The sequence below is a fragment of the Camelus dromedarius genome, chromosome 3 (assembly GCF_036321535.1).
Source record: "Camelus dromedarius isolate mCamDro1 chromosome 3, mCamDro1.pat, whole genome shotgun sequence".
In the NCBI taxonomy this organism is placed as follows: domain Eukaryota; kingdom Metazoa; phylum Chordata; class Mammalia; order Artiodactyla; family Camelidae; genus Camelus; species Camelus dromedarius.
Genome location: NC_087438.1, coordinates 65,928,209 through 65,950,033, shown reverse-complemented (window position 1 = coordinate 65,950,033; position 21,825 = coordinate 65,928,209). Strand labels below are relative to the sequence as shown.

The window sequence follows — 21,825 nt, the reverse complement described above, 5'->3', positions numbered from 1 at the left end:
TAAGCCACCTGTAAATTGCTACTGACTCAGGAAAAGTATTATAACATTTTAGGTGAGAAGAGATTAAGAGTGTTAATTTTATTTATTTATTATTAACTTATTATTTATCAGGTGAGAGTAGGTGACATAAGGAGGATTTGAATTAGAAAGAAATTTTTGCTATTTGTATGGGAATTTGTCAAACTTGTTAAGGCAAGGTCCACTGTGAATTTATGGTAGGGCACATCTAAAAAATTAGCTATTTTATAAAAATCACAACGATGATGGCAGAGATGATGTAAGGTCACTTCATAAAAAACAGGCCAAAATAGGAGGGCCAAGAGCAGTAAGAGGGAACACATCTGAGTATTTCTTGTGTCTCCAGACCCATTAACAATCCAAGCCGGGAACCTTCCTATTTGGAGGATACCCATGCACGAGGTCACCGCCATTCTTGGCTTTGGGGCTGTGTAACACGCAGGGTGGCAGGGGAGGTACGTGGTACTCCAGCTCTCAGAGGTGTCCCTCAAACCCGTGGGTGAGCACCAAGCCTCATGCTTAAACTACCTGCTGCTTTGAAAAGAATTCTCTCATGAAATAAAACAAAGCCTGAACTTCTACATCAATTTATTCAGCAAATACATGTCCTGCTTGTTGGTATGTACAGTCCTGAAATATTATTTAAATCGTGTTATTTAACTGCTCAGTATGTTTGTAGCTGATGTTTCAACATAGATTTTAAAGCCCCTGAAGGCAAGGACTTTATTTTATATTTTCCCAGTCCTCCACAATGAACTATACCTAACGGGCAATACATGCAAGCTCTTCTGCACTGTTTTTCTAAAATGTTCTTTTCCTCAAGAACACTTGGTTCAAAACAAAACAAAACAAGACCCAAGTCAAGCATACTATACCCTGCAAGTTCAAAGATGTTATTGATGAGGCTGGCTCGGTCTCTGTCACTCAGGACATAAGGATTTATTTTCAGCTGTTTGATCAGTGCTTCCCAGTCGTCATCTGCATAGTGTACAATATAATAGCCAGTCATGTCTGTATTGACCTTGACCCACTTCACTTCTTCTGTGAGATTGATGACACCTAACACAGACCAAAAAAATCAGAGAGAGAGAAGATAACAGGGCAAGAAAAATATTATGGATGCTTTGTTTCAAAGTTAATATGGTTATCATTTTTATATTTAATATTCTACTAATAAACTAAATGTCTGCCTCCCAAAGCAGTTATTTTCTTGTTAACAAAGGTCACCACTCATTCACTAAGCAATTATTTATTTAATGGTAAACAGGTAGATACGTGCCTTCTCTCATAGATCTTACAGTCTAAAGTAACCAGGCAAGTAGAATATCATAAAAATATTATCGATGGAAAAAGAAAGCATGGCATTCTGTGGAAGCACACAGTAGAAATGCTTCACCCCCTCAGGGAGGTTAGGAGAGGTTTCTTGGAAGAAATGACATCAAAGCTGAGACTTCAGGATACACAGGTACTGTTAGCCAAGTAAAGAGGGGCCCTGAGTGTTCAAGTCCTAGAGAGAAAGTGTCCATGGTGTCCGTGTGCTGAACTGGCTCCCAAAGTCACGGGGGAGAAGAGAAGCAGGAAGGGAAGCGTGTGCAGGTGAGGCAGCTGGGGAGGCAGTGGGAGGACCAGATGAAACGTGTTCCATCCCAGCCTTTGTCTCTAGTTATGTTAGCCAAGGAAGAACAGACAAAGCCACTTTAAAAAGTCACCTAATTCTAAAATAAACATTAGGGAAGGATTAAGGTCTCATTAAGCACAAATAAGAAATAATTGAGTTAAAATAATAGAAAACTGACAATGTAATTTTTAGGCCCTTAACATTACATATATGAATACTGAGACAGTCATTAGTAATTTATATAGAATCATTTCAATTAATGTATAATGTACAATTAATAAGAAGGTAAATAATACGTGACTACAAAACATATTGCTACGAAATCTGACTACAAAATATATATGGAAATTTTAAAAATCTTTAAAATTAGTAATCAAGAAATGTCCTTTAAAGTTGACAACAAGGATGCGAATTTAAAATATTAGTTAAGGGCATGCTTCTAAGAATCTTAAAGTTTACTCTTTATTAGACCATAAGCCCCATGAGATTTATTTGTCCACGTGAACCCCTCAGCACCTAGAACAATGTACTCAGGTACTCAAAATTTACTCAGTGAATTAATGAGTGAACAAAATAATTAAGTCACACTAAATGGTTTTAAACATATCTAAATAAGGTTTGTAGATGCTTGATAATAAATTTTCTTCCCCATTTTAAAGTAGAGAATACTAATTTTTTAAACTATAAGAGAAAGAGGAGTAGAGATAAGAAAAATAATCTAAACTCAGACAATAATAGCGTTATGGGGTGTATCTCCTGACAAGATTTTTTCTATACACATATTAACTGATTTAATATTTAATACGGTAGATCTATATGCATTTATTTGTATACTGCTTTTTCACCCCATGAGATTTTTCCATTATCTTCAAATGCAGTGTTCAAATATCTTCATAATATTCTATTTCAAGATCTACCACAGTTTAACCAATTTCCTATTGGAAGTATTTAGGATGTTTTATAATTTTCTCTATCATAACAATTACATATGAAAATTTTTGCACATAAAATGCTTTGCAAACACAATTAAACCCTTTATTTTTCTCTCCATTTTTTAAAAACCCTTTTAATACCCGAGGTCTTACGGTTGATCAACTTTAAGAGCATGAATTATTTAAATTTATCAGATTCTCTTAAAACCTTAGTTACTCCAATTCTGCTGAAACTGTAAAAGACTTTTAAGATGGAAAGATTAACATTCTGATTATTTCTTAACAAGACATATCAGATAATCAGCCTTTTTCATTAAAATATTCCATATTAATTTATGTTTTTGCTGATATAGCAACAGATAGGAAAGATTAATTACATTAATAGAGTTTATTCCTTTTTCTAGAGTAGAATACAGTTCTAAGGAATATTTGTGATGACAACAGTAGCTGCTCCAAGTTGGAGATATTTTTAACACACCAATGACTAATGAAATTAACTCTGTTAGCTAATGCAAAAATATCAGCACTCTCCAGGTCACCAAACACAATTTCCTACAGAGCTTTTTATCAAGAAGGGACCTTGGGAAGAAGAACTAAAGAGCTCCAAACCTCCTTTTCCCCAAAAAGGAGGCAAAGAATAAGCATGGCCATTTTCCCACTGGATGGATGCAGGAAAATACTGAAATACAGAGTATCTTGGCTGATAAGCAACTTGCCATGTTGGAAACCTAGCCAAGTCCAGATGGTAGAGAGGAGGAACACAGCTGGGAGTGTACTTGAAATTATTACTGTCATTTTGATGACAGAATATAAAGCCCTGCAGCCCACAGCATAGAGAGGAGAGTTATCATTTAAAGAATCAACATATTCATCTCTTTCAGGTCTTCTGAATGATCCAGAATGGAGGACCTTAAAACCACAGATATCAAAAAAATATAATAGCTTTGCACACAAGGGAAGTAACTACATCCTGCAGCTCAAATGTGGATGAGGGCTACACTCATATGTTCTTAATTTATTATAATCATTAACAGATTAACAGTTCAATTTTCACAGTCCATTGAGTAGTGAAAAAGAGTGAGCAACTCCAATGTTAAATGGCAGAAGCCCAGATGAAGTAATCAAATAGCGATTTTAAAAAACCATTTGTCAGTGAGTTACAAAAATCAGCTACTGTTTTATAAAGAAACATTAAAGCACAGAAACAAAAAAAAAAAATACACTTTTACTACAAAGTTGCAAAATTTCCTGTATAGCTTGCTCCAGAGGGCTAGCATTATACATGCAGTTGAACTGCATTCCCTCCTGTTCAAAAGCATTCCTTTCTTCAGTACTCCTTTCTTCCCCTTTATTTTATTAGGGGGAAAGGCAAGAGCAGAGACTGGCACATGATACATATCCTATCCTAACTACATGCCCTTCCTTCTTCTTTTTTTCAATTGCCTTCAATTTCAATGACCTTTACTTTCAGAGAAATATTTCTGGCACAGTGATATCCTTTCAGACACATGAATCTTTCAAGTTAGATTTCATATAAAAATTTCCTACAGTGAAAGAGCTTAGGTCTGAGTAAAGTGTAGAAGAGAGAAAAGGAGAGGTGGGGAAAGCAAGGAAGAGAAAGGAGAGGGAGATACTTTTTTTAGTGTAATTTCCTCAATAGGTAGTTTAGAAAAATGGTCCCTCTATGCCTTCCTTATGCACAAAAACTATTAATCTCACAAAATCCATGTATATGGGGGAAAGTGACAAAAATATTGACAACACATAACTTCTATATTTGATTGAACTAATGGACTAACCCAGCAACCCTAGCACTAGAACACATGGAAATATACTATGGATTTAACAAACCACCAAGATAACACACTGCACTAAAGTCATGTGGCATAAAAGAAGCCTCTGTAGTCACCATCTGTGCTCCATTTCTTTGAAGAATAGAAGAACTTAAAATTCAATTAAATCAAGAGTGGTTCTCATGGGAGAGTTAAGAATCAAGAAGACCCAACTGTCCTCAGGGTCAAATACTTCTTGAGGGGACAGAACATTTTCAGTGTGAACTTTCAAAACCTGAACTGTCAGGAGTTAAAACTGCAGCAGCAGCAAGGTTAAATAACAGAGTTGGGAGGAGGAAGTAGCAGACTGCTTTCTTCATGTCTTGGCTCAGTTCCAGCTCTAGATTAAACCAGTCATTATAATACATTCTGTATATTCCCCTTTACTAAGAATATTTGCCCCAAGTGAGGAGAAACAGAAGATATCATTTCATCAAGCTTTGAATGCTCTCTTCCTAGAACGTTTTACAGTGAGATTTGCAATTGAGTCACTTCACTATAGACTAGAATTTATTCATTCAATAAATTTTTGTGTGCCTGCTCGGTGCAAAGAGTGCAAAAGCGACTTGTGTAACCATGATCTCCTCCTTCAATGAGGGATACATCTAATGTGGGGGTAGGTATAAACGAAACAGTACTTACAGTTTATTAAAAGTAGAAAACATTACTAAAATACCATAAGGAGGGCATCTAACCTGCCTTGGGGTGAGGGAGGGCTTTCTGGAGCAAGCAATGGGTGAGTTGAGACCTGAAGAGAGAACAGGGAGATGGGAGGCAATAGTGTTCTCCCAGGAGAGAAAACAGCATATGCAGAGGCCCAGAGACAAGAGGCAGTGAGGCATGTTTGAGTTTCTGAAACAATTTTTGTGCAGTGGAAGTAGAGAATGTCAGCTAGGGGCTTAGCTTGACTTTGGGGTGTGAATCTCAAAAAGAGTTTAAGAAGCTCACATATAAATTGAGCTAAAAAGTAAAGGGCTAATAAAAGTAATTTCTTATTGTCAAATTATTTCTAATACCAATCAAAACTTATATACTATTGAGAGGCTTGCAAAATTTCCTTACTGGTCCCTTTCAAATAGGGAGATGGGATTATTTATTCTCTCTTAGGTCAGAGACCATCCTTCCAGGACCCACTTAACATATGAAGTTTTGTTTTTATCAAAGGAGAGAGCACTTCTTTGCACCTCCAGCTATGCTATGTTAATCAAAGATATGATGACCTGTTCTTAGTGTCTGAAATTATAAAACAGTTGTTGTAACACTCCACTCTAGTTAGATTGAAATGCAACTGGTTTGTTCATACATTTCAATTGGTATTATAAACACACAAAAGAAAGGCACCTTGGAAATATGTATTAAATCAGAAGAGGTAACACAGTCTTCATTTTTAAGAAGCATTCCTATGAAAAAGTTCATATAATGAGAAAGCATTTAAGACCCCAAATTTTATTGAAGTATTTTTTTTTAAATAGAGAGAAATGGTAAATCAAGTGTCCAACAATAAGGAATGATTAAGTCAATTACTGTACATGTTAACGTAAAAAAAAAAGTAAGATACAAAAATCAAATGCACATAATGATAACAACCAAGTAAAAAAATTTTTTTTAAATAACTAGAAATAAATAATCATGAGAGTAGTTATGAGAGTGATAAAATTTGTTCTCCATCTTCTAGATTTTATGTAATATGGATATATTATGTTTAAAAATCATTTTTTCAGTAACATTAAGAACGATGACTAACACTTAAACAGCACATAACAGTAATTTTTCTAAGTGCTTCATATAAATGAATCAATTAATGCTCATCATAACACTATAAAGTAAGTATAAAGTAAGTACTTTCTTTATTCTGTAGCTCAGGGAATGAGGCTCAAAGAGGTCACATAGGTCACCTAAAATCATATGAATGAACCAAGCCATCCGACTCCAAAGTCTATTCCATTAGCCACTAAGCTACACTCCTCTCTCAAAAATATAGGACTGAACACCAGATCCAAATTCAAACAAGAAATTTCCCCTTTCCATAAATCGAAAATATCACTAATGGTTCCTGCAGAACACAAGAGTATCGTGTTCTTCAGGATGTATATTAAGAGGATACATAGTGTGACTTTCAGTGGTATTTAACAAATGGTCAGAAATATTTCAAGTGTATTTTATAGACTCCTTGTGGGTCAGCATATACAGTCTTTACATTTTATTGTCCTCAGCCCCTCCTCCCTGCAATCATAATTTCTTCCCTATTTTCTCATTATCAAAAAACGTATACTCTGTCTATAGGACATTTTGTAATAATTATTTACTACAAATCTAGATCATGAATCAACCTTAATCATGCCTAAGAATCATCTTGAGTATTTATCAAAATGCAGTTGCCCCAGCCCCTCCCTAAAGAGTAGACAGCAGAGTATACTTCAAGAAACTGATCTGCTTTTACTGCTTCTTCCTTTGTAACATAAAATATTTATCTGGCATACAAACTATTTTCTACCAGGACTGCTAGCATATTCAGTGCAACTTTTTATACCTTATTTAAGAAAAGGTATAAGGACTAAGAAAGCCCAATTTTATGCATGGTACATAAAATCAATCTCACTTTAGTCACATCTTGTACAGCTGTCTCACAGAACCAGCACAGAGTATGTGCACACTGGAAAATGTAATCTCCTTTCTGCTATTTGGTCAGATTTTTAGAAAATATGCTCTTTCTAATGTCTTATCAGAAAAGTGTTAATTAAAACCAAACCTGATTTCTTGTCCAGTAATGATATCGATTGATATTTTGAATAATTCCTTCCATCAGTGACATAGGACAGTGGAATATGCCACAGAGAGCTGTAAAAAAAATATTAGAAGATTATCACTCTTTCCAATATTTCAGTCAGTTACACACAATTTTTTTGCAGGGGGATGGTGGCCAGGAAGGTGGAAATTTTCAAGCTATTCCCAGAAAGGGATAATCTTGTTGTTTCATAAGAACTTGATTTTAAAGCATTTAAAAATACTTTAAGGGTGCAAAAGAGCTAGCAGGGAGAGAAAGACGGCATGCACCTTGCATCTGAAGGCTGAATTTCAGGCTTCATATTTAAAGAGAACCTTTCTTGTTGTACAAGAAGTTCCTTTCCCTTTCTCTGAACAGTCACTAAAGGAAATCCTTTCTGCAGGGTCCAAGTTTTCATCATTTTCTTTACATCTAGTGTTTTGTTTGTGACCTAAAAAAGAATAAATCAGTTTTGCTTAGAGATAAACAGCTTAAAAACTCATTCTATGAAGACTACATTTAATGGTAATATAAAACAGAAGCACAAATGCTAAGCTGAATTTACATTTCAACTCTAGGTAAATGAGCAACTGCTAAAAGGAAAGCAGTCTGGAATCGAGCCAGCTGATAACCAAGGAGAGCAAGAGAAGCACTATGTTAAAAAAGCAGCACATATGATAGCAAACAACTGAGTGTTCATTAAAATCCCTAAGAAGGTGTAAGCACTCCTTCCGATCACAATACTACCATTCAGAAGGTATGAATAATGACATACAGTCTAGAATCAGAAGCACTGCTATTCACTCCTGTGAGTCAGCCAGGTCCATATTTCTCTGTATCCCCTAGGCCCTCTGTTTTCATAAGTGTTAAAGTTTATCTTTTAAAGAATCACACTGTGTGAGCACCCAGGAGCAGCAGCAGCAGCAGCAGCAGAGGATGAAATATAAACAGGTTGGCTGCCTTGACTTTTGGTCTCTCTAGACAACAGCGGTGAATGTTTTTTGTGGTCACAAACCCCCACGAAATACAAGAGTTTATCTACAAAATCTAGAATCCAGTGTCAGAGGTTCACAGACTCTCTGAAGCTCACTGTCCCTAAGACACCTGGTATCAAAGATTATGAAGCAATTTTTCAACTATTTCTTTAAAGGAGGTGAGTTAAACTTATGATTCAAATTATTTTTCTAGATTACACGTGGAATCACAAGCAACTCCAATCATCAAGCACTTAAAATGTTTGGTAATATCACTCCACTACGGCTGGCCTTACCTCAACCACCACATACCTATTTATTTAAGGCAGAAAAGGATGGAGCAAATCTTCCCAAATTCATTGTGATGTTAATCTTACATTTCTCATGGCTCTGACCTATTAGTTTCTGGACAACGCGTTGGGAAGAGAACAAGCCTGCCCCAAGGCAAGGCACTTTTTGGTCTTCAAAATAGAACTGAGATAAAGAGGCCAGTGCATAATCTGACATGGATGCTGAAAAACCTGAGGATAATGGGACTAGGCTGGGGCAGAAAAACAGTACGATGCAAATCTTGAAGTCAGCGTGGAAGGCAGAAATACATCCTAAATGTCAGGAGGTAGATAATACAATGAGTAGAAAGTAAACAAGGTGGCTTTCAATGGAAATGCTACTGTACAATAACAGGATATGACGATTTGGAAGCAACCCTTAGGTAGTAAGGACTGATTCCTCTTCCCAAAGAGAACTCAGGGAGTAGGGAAGGTGCATCTTCTGGACAAAGGGTTAACAACTAGAAGATACCAAGTTTCAGACAAGGCAAGGAAGCAGAAAGAGCATGTGGAAAAGATTCAGAGCTGGGGTTCTTAACCCAGATCCGTAAAACTTTGAAACTGTGTGTGATATTTACATATCTGTGGTTTTTCTGGGGAATGCGTCCAGAAATTTCATCAAATTTTCAAATATGTCTGTGATCTTCCAGATCATTAAGAACCATTGATCTACATCAGGGTAACAAATTCAAATGCTCACGAGGGTTATGCAGTCCGCATATGTGCACGACGAAGGGCTGAGATCATGGGCTGCTGCGGAGCGTAACTTGTAACTGATTACGCTGCTTGTTAGGTACTTGTAGGCACAATAAAGTCCAAACAGCAAAGGATCCAAGGACAGTATGCGGCCATGGCAGCCAGCCTGTGATGGATCATCTACTTTAGAGGAACCTGGCCACAAAAGACAGGAGAGTTTATAGGGCAGAGTACAGAGCAAAAAATCATGAATGGAAGGAGGAAAAACTGCAAAAACATAAGAATAGGAAAAGAGATTGTTGTAAAAAAAAAAAAAGCAAATAGCGAAAATATATTGATATATGATAATACAGAAAAGAGAACTTTGCTACAAGATAGGAATGGAGATTAAGATACAGATTAAAGATGCTCACACAAGGCCACATGTAATTTTTTCAACAATTAAGACCAGCACTCCATTTCATGACTTTTAATTCTTTGCTCTATTCCTAAATATGCATATAGTAAGCTCCATCCTCCTCTCTCTTAAATAACTATCCTTGGTACCACAGCTTATTTACAAACTTGATAAAAATATAAATAGAAGAATGCCTCTCTTCTTACTTTAAGAGCTAAAAAAAAAATCCAGGTCACTTACCTCATTAAAACTATCCCACAGATCATCACTGTGAATGGATGCATAGCTATGATTATGCAGGTAAAGAATAATAGCATGTTGAAATATATCTTCACTCAGGTAAGTTTTCAGCATCAATAAGAGGGAAGCCCCCTATTCCAAAAAAAAAAAAAAAAGTGAAAAAGGGAGGAAAATAATAGAATACCATAGGTTTATAGAAATAAGAGTGAAAACTCAAAATATAATCATTCTAAGCATATACTTTCATAAACCAGTTATAATACACTGTTATTTTGTCTCATATAACAGTTGTGGACTATGTTCAAATTGTCTTCAGAATTATTTTAAAGAATTTGAAAAAGAATTAATGGAGTAAATCCCTATGGGCACTAATTCTGCAATGAGCCTTTTTGTGTGTTCTACCAGTTACTCACTGTTTCAGTGTTACTGTTAAAAAGAAGTTAAGTGTTTATAAATATATTTTTAATTAAAAAAATGCCAAATTTTCTGTGACATTCCCATCCCTAGCCCCAGTGCTTAAAGTACCAGTCGAATTCAGGGGCACACTGGAGACAATAAATTAGCTAAGCTCTCAAAAGTCTCTTTGCTAGGGAGTACATTAGTTTCCAATTTTAGTATATCATATTGCTGAAGTAACCAAAAACCTGTCTTCTTCCTGTAGAGTCATTTCAAATATGTTTGGATCTAATGAGTGTATAGGGCAGTAAGCCTACACTAGTAATTCAGAGTCAGACATGCATAGATAACACTATATTCACTGACGCATGTCATCACTCTCAGTCTTAAAACCACCACCTCCTCCTCTGTGAAGCCTTCCCTGATTCGAGACACAAATCATATTTCTCCATCTTCAAAAGTAATTATGTCACACTGCCTGCATCTGCCTTAGATACATATTTCCTCTTCTAGTCTGTATGCTAGTTTAGGTAAAAACCGAAAAGCTCAACTCCTATGACTACAATAACGCATAGGTACATAGCAGGCCCTCAAATACTTCTTGAATGAATTTCATTTCTGATAAAAATGTAGCAATGCTAAGTCCTCAAGATTATCAGATACACATAACTCAACTTAGTACCTGTTACTCTCTTATTTCTGTATCACCCTTCACAGTGTTACTTGTTCTTTAAATGTATTCATTCTTGTTCCCAACAGTTCCCCTTGTCTCCTGCATCACTGACTTTCCCTCTCTACTCTAACATTCCATTAGCAAACAAAAACTATGTAACAGTCCTCATTTTAAACAAATAAAAGATGTCTTTTCTTAACCTTGTGTTATCACTCCTTCAGTTATCACTCTATCTCTTATTCCTCCTTTGTAGTAAATGCCTCAAAAAAGTTGTCTGCATCTGCCATCTCCATTTGCTCTTTTTCCATTTTATCTTCAGCCATCTTCCAACTGTCATTCCACTGGAATTGGTTTTTATCAAGGTCACTGGTGCAGTTCATGGTGTCAAACCAATGTCAATTCTCAGGCTCACCTTTATCAACCTACTCATAGCATTTGATATGATTGATCATCCACTCCTCCTTGAAAGTCTTTCTGCACTTGGCCTTGGCACATCACTCTTGATTCTTGCCCTATTCACTGGCCATCCCTCTCTCTATCTTTTGCTGGATCCTCCTTATCTTCCTAAGGACTAAATTTTGCTGTCCCTGGCATTTAATCTTCAGATGTCTTTTCTTCTCTAAATTTACTTCCTACTTGATTTCCTTAACCCCAGGGGTTTTAAATGACTCCCAAATTTATGTATCTAATCAGACTTCCCCTCAATTCCAGACTCATATCCAACTACATGCCTAGTAGCTCCTCTTGTGCATCTCAAACCTACTCAAAGATTGAACTCTATTTTCTTCTTTCCCCAAATCCACTCATCCAATAATCTTCTCACTTCAACAAATAACAACTCCATTTTTTTAGCTGTTCAGACAAAAATCTTGAAGTCATCCTTTACCCCTCTCTTAGTTCCATATCTAATCCATTAGCAAATTCTACTGGACTAACCTTTATAATACATATCAAATCCAACTTTAGCTCATCACTTTCACCCTTGAACATGCCACCATTATCTTGCCACTGGTTTACTACAACCACCTCCTAACTAGTCATCTTGACTCCATGTGATGTTAAAGGCTAAGTGATCTTAAAAAAAAAAAAAAAAAGTCATACTATGGTACTTCCCTTGTCAAATGACTTTTCATTCCACATAGTATAAAATTAAGGACCTTCCCATGTCTTACTAGACGCTACAATGACCTGGCCCCTATAATCCCTCTGACTTCATCTACTACTTTCCTTTCTGTTTATTCCACTCCAGATATATTGGCTCCTTGCTGGTGCTTGAACATGGCATGCGACCTCTCATCTCAAGCTGTGTGGGAATCCCCAAGACAAGTCCCAGGTATGATGACATGTTAGAAGGACTCACAGGACTCGGTGTATAGTCATGCTCACCACCATGATTTATTAGTGTGAAAGGATATAAAGCTAAATCAGCTAAGGGAAAAGGTTCATGGGACGACCAAGTACAAGCTTCCTAGAGTCCTCTCCAGAGGAGTCAGACAGGACGTGCTTAATTCCCCCAGCAACAAACTGCGACAACACATATGAAACGATGCCTACCACAGAGGTTCCTTAAAGACTCAGTACCCAGGATTGTTATTGGGGGGCTAGTCACAGAAGTATCCTAGCCAGCACCAAAATTCCAGACTCCCAGAAGGAAAACAGATATATAGCACAAGCCACGTTGTACAAACAGTTTAGGCACACTGAGTCATTCTTATCAGGGAACGGTGGGGACTCTCCTGAAACCCAAGTTCCCTGATACCAGCCAAGGGCCAGTCCTGCAATCAGGCCTTTCTAAGGATGGCAGTCTCAGGCCTACCATTTCTGCACACAAACCCTATGTATTGGTTATTCCCTTTGCCTGGAACATTCTTCCCACATAAATCCACAAGCCTCATTCCCTCACATCCTCTAGATGATAATCGAGTATCTCTTTATCGGTGGTCTTCCCCAACCATCTCATATAAAACACCACTTCCTCTGTCACTCTCATGTCCCTCACCATGCTTTATTTTCATACCAGCACTTACAACCCAGCATAGTACCTATTTCCTCATTCATTTGTATACTGACCCCTTGAAATGGAAGCTCCACAGCAGAAGTGACATAGTCCACCTCATTCCCTGATGTATCCCCAGCACCTAGGACAAAGCCAGGTGTGTGGATGGCACTTAATACAATCTGCTAAATGAATGGATTCTCACAAGGCAATCTGCATCAGAACTAGGCTTGAAGATTATAGGCTTGAAGACCAAATACATTTCCCTGCTGACATTTACTGTTTCTTGCACACAATATAAATTATCCAGTGTCCCATTTTTCTCAATTATGTGGGATATGTGCCAGATTCCCAATTCTGAAAAAAGTAGTTATATTGACAGGGATTAGGTATGCTGTGGAGACCACGTGCTCAGAAGACACTGAATTCTGGGTTCAGAGGAAGAAGGAGTTCTGTAACAACAGATCCTGAAATAACTGTTCTGTATAAGAACAGAACCACAAGTTTTAAAATTTTCTCTATTGGCAGGTCCATTACAGGCTTTAAAAATCACCTCTAACTGGAATATATTTTATACAGCTAATTGAACTCCTAATTTCCCTATTTATTAATAGTACTACCATTCTCACTGCCTGTCAGGCTAGAACCTGGAAAACATTTCTGCCTCCTTCTTCACGCCTTACCCTGTCACTGAGTCCTTTAAGTACTTCCCTCCACCTAGTGTTATTTCATACGCATCGCTTTCCTCCCACTCTCATTACCACTCCTAACTTTAAACTTTTACCATTGCTCACTTGGACTTCAGCAGCAATTTCCTGATTTTAGGTCTCTTTCCACTTAAATCCACTTTATAAACTGAAACAAATTAATTTTCCTAACCAGTAACTTTAATCAGCCATTCCTCTGTTTAAAAATCTTCTAAAGCTTCCCATTGATTACATAAAAAAAGTCCAGATTCCTGATGGCATTCAGGACCTTCTACAATTCAGCCCCAACCGACCTTTCTCATCTTTCCCCTTCAACACATGTGGCTTCCACTGCAAACATCTGCTCACCAAACAAAAATTCCCTGCCCATTAGTATCCGACTTTTTCTTTGCAGACCTCATTGTGCCACTCCAGCCCATTCTACTGTCCCCATTCTTCTTTCCCTCTACTCTTCCTATTATTTCATTCACCTCAATTTCCATTTTCTTTTGAAAAATTTCTCTTCATAGTCTCTGAACCATTCACTTAGACTTAGCACATATTATCTCATTGCTTCGTAAGTACTCACCACCTAAACTTTGAGTTTCTTGATGACATGGACTGTATCTCACATGTTTTACATATTTTTCTTCTCTCTTCAGGACACGAATTCAAGTTATTGATCTTAATCCGACAGCCAGAGTAAGGAGGCAAATAAGCCATCATATTGGGCCCTCCCTCCCAACACAGCATGAGTGGCACTGATATCCCTGTTCTGTTCTCTGGCTCATGGAGATCCTGATCAGGTTTCTAGTTCTCTGTTTTGCTTCACCCCAAAACCTGGAGTCTATTTTTATAATTCTACAATATAATCTTCAATTCTTAAAAATCTCGTTTGGTTACTTGTTTTGGCAATTCTGACTTTGGAACATACCTTAATCCTGAATAACACAGCCGAGGGCTTAGGATCTTCCCTGGACATATGCCACCTGTAGATCTGGACAGTGACCCAACTTTAAAACATACATTACTATAAGATCTGGCTAACTACCCAGAATACTGGTCAGAAAACTTCAACAAGAGGCAGAGAAAGAAAGAAAATCCCAGATAAAGTTAAGACCAAGATTTAAATAGAAGCAAACATCTTCCAGCTTAATAGGATACCTGAAAATAATACTTATTTAATCTTTAAAGCAATCTAAATTAGACAGCTTGCTCACATGTGAAATTAATTTGTAACCTACTCCAGGTACTTTTTGTGCATAGCAATACCTTAAAATAGGAAAGAGAATCAAACATTTCTTCAATCTGTTCTGAAGACTGAATAGATGATGATGATATTGGATGAGATGAATTCAAGGAATCTTTCTTCAGGGTTTTAAATCGAGCATCTAAGAAATCTTCATACTAGCAAAAAGTGAAACAGATTAAGAAACCATGAACAGTATTAAAGGCAGAGGCAAGTATATAGTAATTATTTATATGAATTAGACTAACTACTACTTAAGGTCATTTAAAAAAATTAACTAGCTTCACTAAACTTCAGAACATAAGTTTTGGAAAATGTAGGAAGAATGTGACATTAATGCATATTCCTTAAATTTAAAAATAAAATTATAATCTCCTGGCCCCATCAATAAGTATTTCCTAAACAACAGCATAAGGATGAATTAAGAATCTATTTATTACTAAAGCAACCAAACGCTAAATCCAGATATTCAAAATGAATATGTGAAAACTGTTAGTATATACTTGTAAAATAAAAAGCTGAAATTGAAAAAAATAGGAACTGTTTCTCAAGCTGATTTCTCACACATAACCCAGCTTTTCTATTAAAATAAGATGCATTAGCTGAGGTCCATGTGAAGTAAAACATGACTCTCACACAGAAAGAAGCCTTTGAGAGAATAGCAGAAGCTCCCCTAGAATATATATGAGAAGTTTTTAAACATTCTGGGCACCACCAAGTGGTGAAACTGTATATCTCATTGCTTAATTGAGTAGCATACACATACAGATTTAGAGTACCTTGCTTAGCATTCTAGCCAAAAATGAGTTCCTATTACCATGTGAAATTTTTGAACAGATCCTAGACAAAAATTTCAAATTGAAAGCTTTAAGAGTACTCCTTTTTTGAAGCAGTATTGTATCACGTGTCCAGGAAGTCTGATAGAAAGTCACAGAATTTTCGGGTTGCAAGGGATCTTTATCCTTTTCCTCCTATTGCATGAATTATTTGGCAATATCTGTCGTATCATGACCTAGTGTGTCCAAATAACTTTAAGGATAAGGAATATCTCCAGAGAGTGTAATAACATAGTAACAACATAATTATGCTCTCTATAACAGAATGGTGCTCCATGTCTTTGAAAGGGGCACAAAACATGGTTTGTACCTAAAAAAAGGCAAATTATTTGTATCAACTTATGTATCACTGTTCTAGGAATAATCACAGCGATAACAGAAACAATATTGCAACAAAACACGACAATTTTTTCTCTCCTTATACATAGGATAAAAACTTCTGTTTTGCAAAAAAAGCCTTTTTAACTTTATCTAAATTCCTTCAAGCATAAGGACCATATCTAGTAAATATAAAATGTAGCAAAGCGATTTCAAATGTTCATCTTAGTGACAAAGTGTAAAATAAGATCACATAATTTCAGCTTTCTAAACTGTATCGGTAAATAAAAGAATAATTTTCATTGTCAAATCTCAAGAGGTATAGAGATCAGTAACAAGGGTCAATTTTATTTTATCTTTCTAGAAACATCTGCATTGCTCCAGACACATGGAAAATACATGGCAAATGTGATGACTATATTCCCCCCCAGGATTCACTGTAGGCCTAACAGTGTACTTACACTGGAGAGCTCTTCAAATATTTTTTCCAAAGAGAAATACTCCATGAAAGTAGCAAAACCTTCATTTAGCCACACATCATTCCACCACTGCATTGTTACCAGATTACCAAACCACTGTGGGAAGAAACAGACTACTAACCAACTTTACATTCTCAAGAATTTTCTAATAATTGAATTGCCAGATTAACCACTTGTAACCAGATTACAATTACTTAAAAATACACTTATTATAGTTAAGACAAATTATATTCTAATTAAAAACTTACAAATAAATTGTATTTGTTATCTAAATTTACTTTAAAACTGAAATTAAAAATTTAACATTTACCTTAAATAGGAAAACAAGAAAGACAGACAATTAGCATATTTATCAATTTAACACACATGCTATATTACTCAGTAAACAAAAACAGTTTTTTAGCCACATCATTAAAAGTGTGATTTCCTAGATAATGAAATTCTTCTACTTTCTAGTAACAAATTAGTATGATTATTTTCTATTTTATCTACAACCATCATGACAACTAAAAACTAAATGTCTATGTAAGGGACGTTCTTATATTCAGAGAGCCCGTACTGCATGTTCCCCTCAGTTTCCCAAGCTGAGGACAGTATTTACATGATTCAGAACAGAATTAGAACAACATTCCTTAAGAAACTTGGCATGCATATAAATAAATGAAATCAGAAAGATCTTTAAATGACTTCTTCTGTGAGGCAGTAAGAAGGAAAAAATGATAGGACACTCAACTAAAAAATGTTATCTCAAGGTCTCTGAAATAAAGAGTGGTATTAGGGTATGCAATTCAGTCAGTGTGGCCTGGGGCTTGTCTCAAACCATCAGCAATGTGATAGGGTTACTAGGTACTGAAACAAAACACTTTTGAGAAATGCAGTAGCATATTTTTCAAAGATATTATCTTAAAACTTGTTTCAGGGGAAGATGACTTGTAAGTCCAAAAGAAGAAGTAAGAGAGAAATACTCCCCAAGCGATGACGGATGGCCCAGAAATAAGAGACCTGGAGGAGATCTCCTTAAAAAAAAAACAAAAACCTGCTTCTCTACACACCTACAACTACAACAGCAAATGAGCACATGTTCATCCGCCGGCGTATCGTGAAGGCTCCACGCGGGCTGCAGAGCCCGTCTACAGGCTGTGTCTGAGGCAGGGAGCAAGCTGACCTGACCACGTCCTACTCTTCCTCCACAGCCTCCCACCTTCACGACACCCCCAAAGCATACCCAACACCAATGAGCACCTCATCGAGGGTACACGAGAGACGAGGTGTGGGGAAGGAAGAGGGAGCTTCACGTACCCAAATAATTTCCTTTTCCCCATGTTATACAAAGAGTACCCTTCCTCTCCCAAATTAATAAAGAACCCAGTTCTAGCAGGAGACAAACTACAGTCCAAGAGTTGTGAGAAGACAGTGAATTCAGAGAAAAGATTTCTTCCCTACAAAGTAATACTGGGCGGCTAGCATGTGTGAGAGGCAAGACAGCTGTGTATCATTAGCAGAAAAAGAAATCTTGAGGAGACTAGTTCTTCAAGGCTCAGCGCTGCGGCTTACTAGCTGTGTAACTTTGAGCAAGTCATTTATTTAAGCTGAGTCTCAGTTTCTACATCAGTAAAATGGGATTATCACCCACCTTAGAGCAGTTACGAAAAAGACGTGAGATAATGGATGTGAAAATGCTTTATAAATTGTAAAATTCTATACAAACATTAGATAGCATTTTTATCCAAAATTAAATTTATGTTAAAAAAGCATCATTTTATTACAAAAGAAGGCAATACTATAATAAAAAGTTGAATTATCATTAGCATCTAAATGTATTCTAAAACTCTATGATATGAAACAGACCACAGCTATGAGATACAACAGCCCTGGCTGCTGATACCTGATGGGCCAGCTCATGAGCGATGATTTTAGTAATCAGTTTTCTGTCCACCACTGAAGAAGTACTATTATCATACAGAAGTGTCTCTTCTCGGAAGGTGAGCAAACCCCAATTTTCCATTGCTCCTGCTTCAAAGTCAGGAATAGCCACCAAATCTGGACATAACAGGAAAGAAGTGATCAACTTTCCCTTGTCTAAGGCATTCCCTAGTTAAATGAAAATATTTTACCCACTGGCCTATCACTGTGAATCAGAAGGCAGTAAGTTCATTTTACACGCATAAGGAAGAGGAACTTTCCAAGCCTTGCATGCGCCTCACCTACTGGTCAGGTGAGAAAGGCCTGATCAACCCCCTGAAGAGTCACCTATGCTCTGCCCCTTTGCAGAAGAAGAGACACCTAATTCCATCACAGTGAGTCACTTCCCAGAGCAAGGAGGAGGAAACGCAGGGCCAGCGCTCTTCTATCTAGAACCAGCCCCACACTGAACAGCACAGAGATGTTCTTGATTTCCTGAGCTCCCATTACTCTTGTCACTATTTGAATTAGGAATTTCTTAGGAAATTTGAATTAGTCAACTTCAGACCGAGCCCTAAGCAAATTTCCACTCACAAAGCACCTTTGAAATAGCCCCATAAACCTCTACACATTCGGATACATTCATGGTATCTAAATTATCTTAACAAACTCAAACAATTTTTAAAACATTAACAGTGGTCCTTCGTTTTCTTTTAAAATAACTTCGGCAAAAGTTGTAACAAAACATTTGCAAAATGAACCTAGGTTATAATGGTAAGAAAAACCAGAGGCACTGTTTGATTCTTACCCAATTTCTTTAGTGGGTACTGGATTTCAAAGTAGTTTTGATAAAACTCAAGAAGCTTCACAGTTGTTTCCAAGGCATGGTGAACTTGACCAATCTTCTCTGGGACAGCATATATAGAAACCTAAAAGGAAACATGGACGATGCAAGGACAGGTACAATTAAAATGGCATGATATTCAGGTGAACACTGTTAAGAACACTATCTGAGAACTGCAGAGAGGTAGATGAGAGTTTTTAGAACAGAAATGCTTCCTTATAAGTTCTTTTAGCCTCTGTAGGGTTTAGCTAGTCATTTCCATATATACAACAATGTTCAAAAAACTTACTGATACCCTTTTCTTAAAGTTAATATAATGTCCAAAATAAACTATTTTGAATCATACAGCAATTTATAAGCATTTGCCTGTTTAATTTTATGATACTCTTCTCTTCCTGTCTGTTACCTACAATTGCCCTTCCTGGCCTATGAACTATCAAACTGTGAATTATCTAAAGGACAAAACTAAATTTTCATAATTTTCATCTTTTTAGCACCTATCACAGTGCCTGGCATCAAGCAGACATTCAACACAGCTTAGAGGGAGTGAGTTCTAACATAAACACATGAGACAGAAATAGCATATTTGTCAAAATTACCCTGGAAAAACCTATTTGAGACCAGTGCATTCTCTGCCAGTAAGTACGGCACAGCCAGCTTTCCTTCCAGCCTTGGAACTGCTTACTCTTTTTTTCCAGTTGTTGGCTTGTTTTTATGAACCATGTTGTGTCAAACATAATCATCCGCAGGAGAGTGAAACACTCAGTGAGTGGCACAGGGTATGAGAGGACTCACGCCCCACCGCCCATTTGCTCCAGGGCGCCTGCTCCACGGCAAACGCCATCACCCACATTATTTAAGTTGTTATTCTTTCCCTCTCTTTCTGATTAAGCACGTAAGTCAAACACATATGATGTGACTAACTGTACATGTCTTATGAAGTATCAAAAAGCAAAATGTAAGTAATTATATTAAAAGCAATAGGTTTTAAAAAGCAATATTCATTGTTTTTCAATTGACTGGAAAAAGCAGCCCCCTGTACTCAACTTGGAAAAGTAGGACATGGACAAGACAGAGAAGATTAAAAAAAACTCAAACATCTCCACAGGTGGGAAATGGAGACCTACTGAATTATTCATCATTTGAAAAAAGTATATTGGTGAACTCTAACTCCAAATTAATTTTAGGCTCTTATTAAAGGACTGAACAATTGTCAACAATTTCTAAAAGGTCAAACAGATTTCAGCCATGATTGTCCTTATGTGGGGCTTTCGTCCGTAGGATATATGCATTAATCACAGAAGCAAGGAGGCAATGTGGCATAAAAATTAAATGTAAAGAAAAATTTTAAAGTAAATAACGAAACTAAATGTACAAGCTCTGTAGTTAGAGTGCGAGGTTCAAATCTCTGCTAGGTGTGTGGTCTTGAACGGGTTAGTTAACCTGTCTTCTTAGCCATAAAATGGTGATGTAAGTAGCTCCTACCCTCACAGGGTTGCTGTGAGGATTCAATGAGCTAATACCTAACGGAACGTAGAACAGTGCCTGACACACAATCAATGTTCAGTAAACAGTAGCTATTATCATTAGTACAAATAGAATCAAAATGAGGTAAAACAGAGTACAAGTCAGAAATGAGGTAAAGTGTAAGTGAGTAGAGCATATGTGGAAACAGTTATGGGGAGAATGAAGTAAAGTTAGCCAATTAAAAATATGGTGCTTTTTAAAATGACTATGGGAGAAATTTAATCTCTCACATCATGTGGCCAAGTGTACTCCACCAGCCCAGCACTTGAACACCTGCAGCCCTTGGTCCAGGGCTACGACCACAGCTTACTGGACTTGGTCCCCACCTGCCGAAGGAACTACAGGCTCATCCCGCTGACACGCACATGTCCTGCACCATCCCCCCTCCGAAGTCAGTGTCAGCAAGGGGGGAAAGAAAAGTCTGACATATTCTTAAATCTACCTACCATTAAAGATGACTATACCAAAACCACTTGGAATCTGAGCCAAGTCTTTAATATCCCTGCCTGTTCTTTCCAGACATACATATTTTATGTTCTAGTCAATGCAATCATCTAGAAGATGCTGTTCCAACCATCCATATACCCCAGATTCCTCCTCAAACACCCTTGTGCCACATACACACCATTTGGCTACTCCCATCACCATGTGTGAAAACATCTTTCCTTAGAGGAAAAGTAAAGGGAGAAAAAAGAAGTTCACATGAAACTGAAATCTGACTAAAAGATTCACTTAGTCCACTGGAATACAATGATTAGGAAAAAGGTAGTTTGGTATTTTCTTTTTCCTTCTACTTCTCTTTGTTTTTTTTCCTTAAAAAAATGTGCTATGAATTCTCACTAGAGTTAAATCAGTTGGTCATTATAATTATTGTCATGCTTGTTTTAAGAGCAATAGAAGCAGTAATAAATCAACAAAGAGAGCAATCTATCTCAACAGAGAAGTTTTGACCAGCACTCTGCACTTGGAGGGAGCACTCTGAACACTGTTAAAATGGAAGTCAACTGGCACTCAGGACTTAAGACTTGTATCAACTTAAAACTTTTCTTGCAAGATCTCTTGATAAGACCTGAGAGATTTCTAAAAGACACAAGAAGTGTCCATAAAGCCTCTCGGTCA

At 37.0% G+C, this 21,825-nt stretch overlaps 1 protein-coding gene across 3 annotated transcripts in view; it reads right to left on the bottom strand.

Annotated features, from left to right (window-relative positions):
- Positions 1–21,825, bottom strand: part of LNPEP (leucyl and cystinyl aminopeptidase) — a 91,962-nt gene that overhangs the window by 11,815 nt on the left and 58,322 nt on the right. For all 3 annotated transcript variants that reach the window (XM_064482648.1, XM_010993973.3, XM_064482654.1), the window contains 8 exons: positions 19,144–19,264; positions 18,319–18,473; positions 16,416–16,529; positions 14,824–14,958; positions 9,801–9,932; positions 7,455–7,615; positions 7,150–7,238; positions 894–1,077 (listed from right to left, as the gene is read on the bottom strand). In XM_064482648.1, coding sequence (XP_064338718.1) covers positions 894–1,077; positions 7,150–7,238; positions 7,455–7,615; positions 9,801–9,932; positions 14,824–14,958; positions 16,416–16,529; positions 18,319–18,473; positions 19,144–19,264 — 1,091 coding nt within the window. The remainder of the gene's footprint in view (positions 1–893; positions 1,078–7,149; positions 7,239–7,454; positions 7,616–9,800; positions 9,933–14,823; positions 14,959–16,415; positions 16,530–18,318; positions 18,474–19,143; positions 19,265–21,825) is intronic.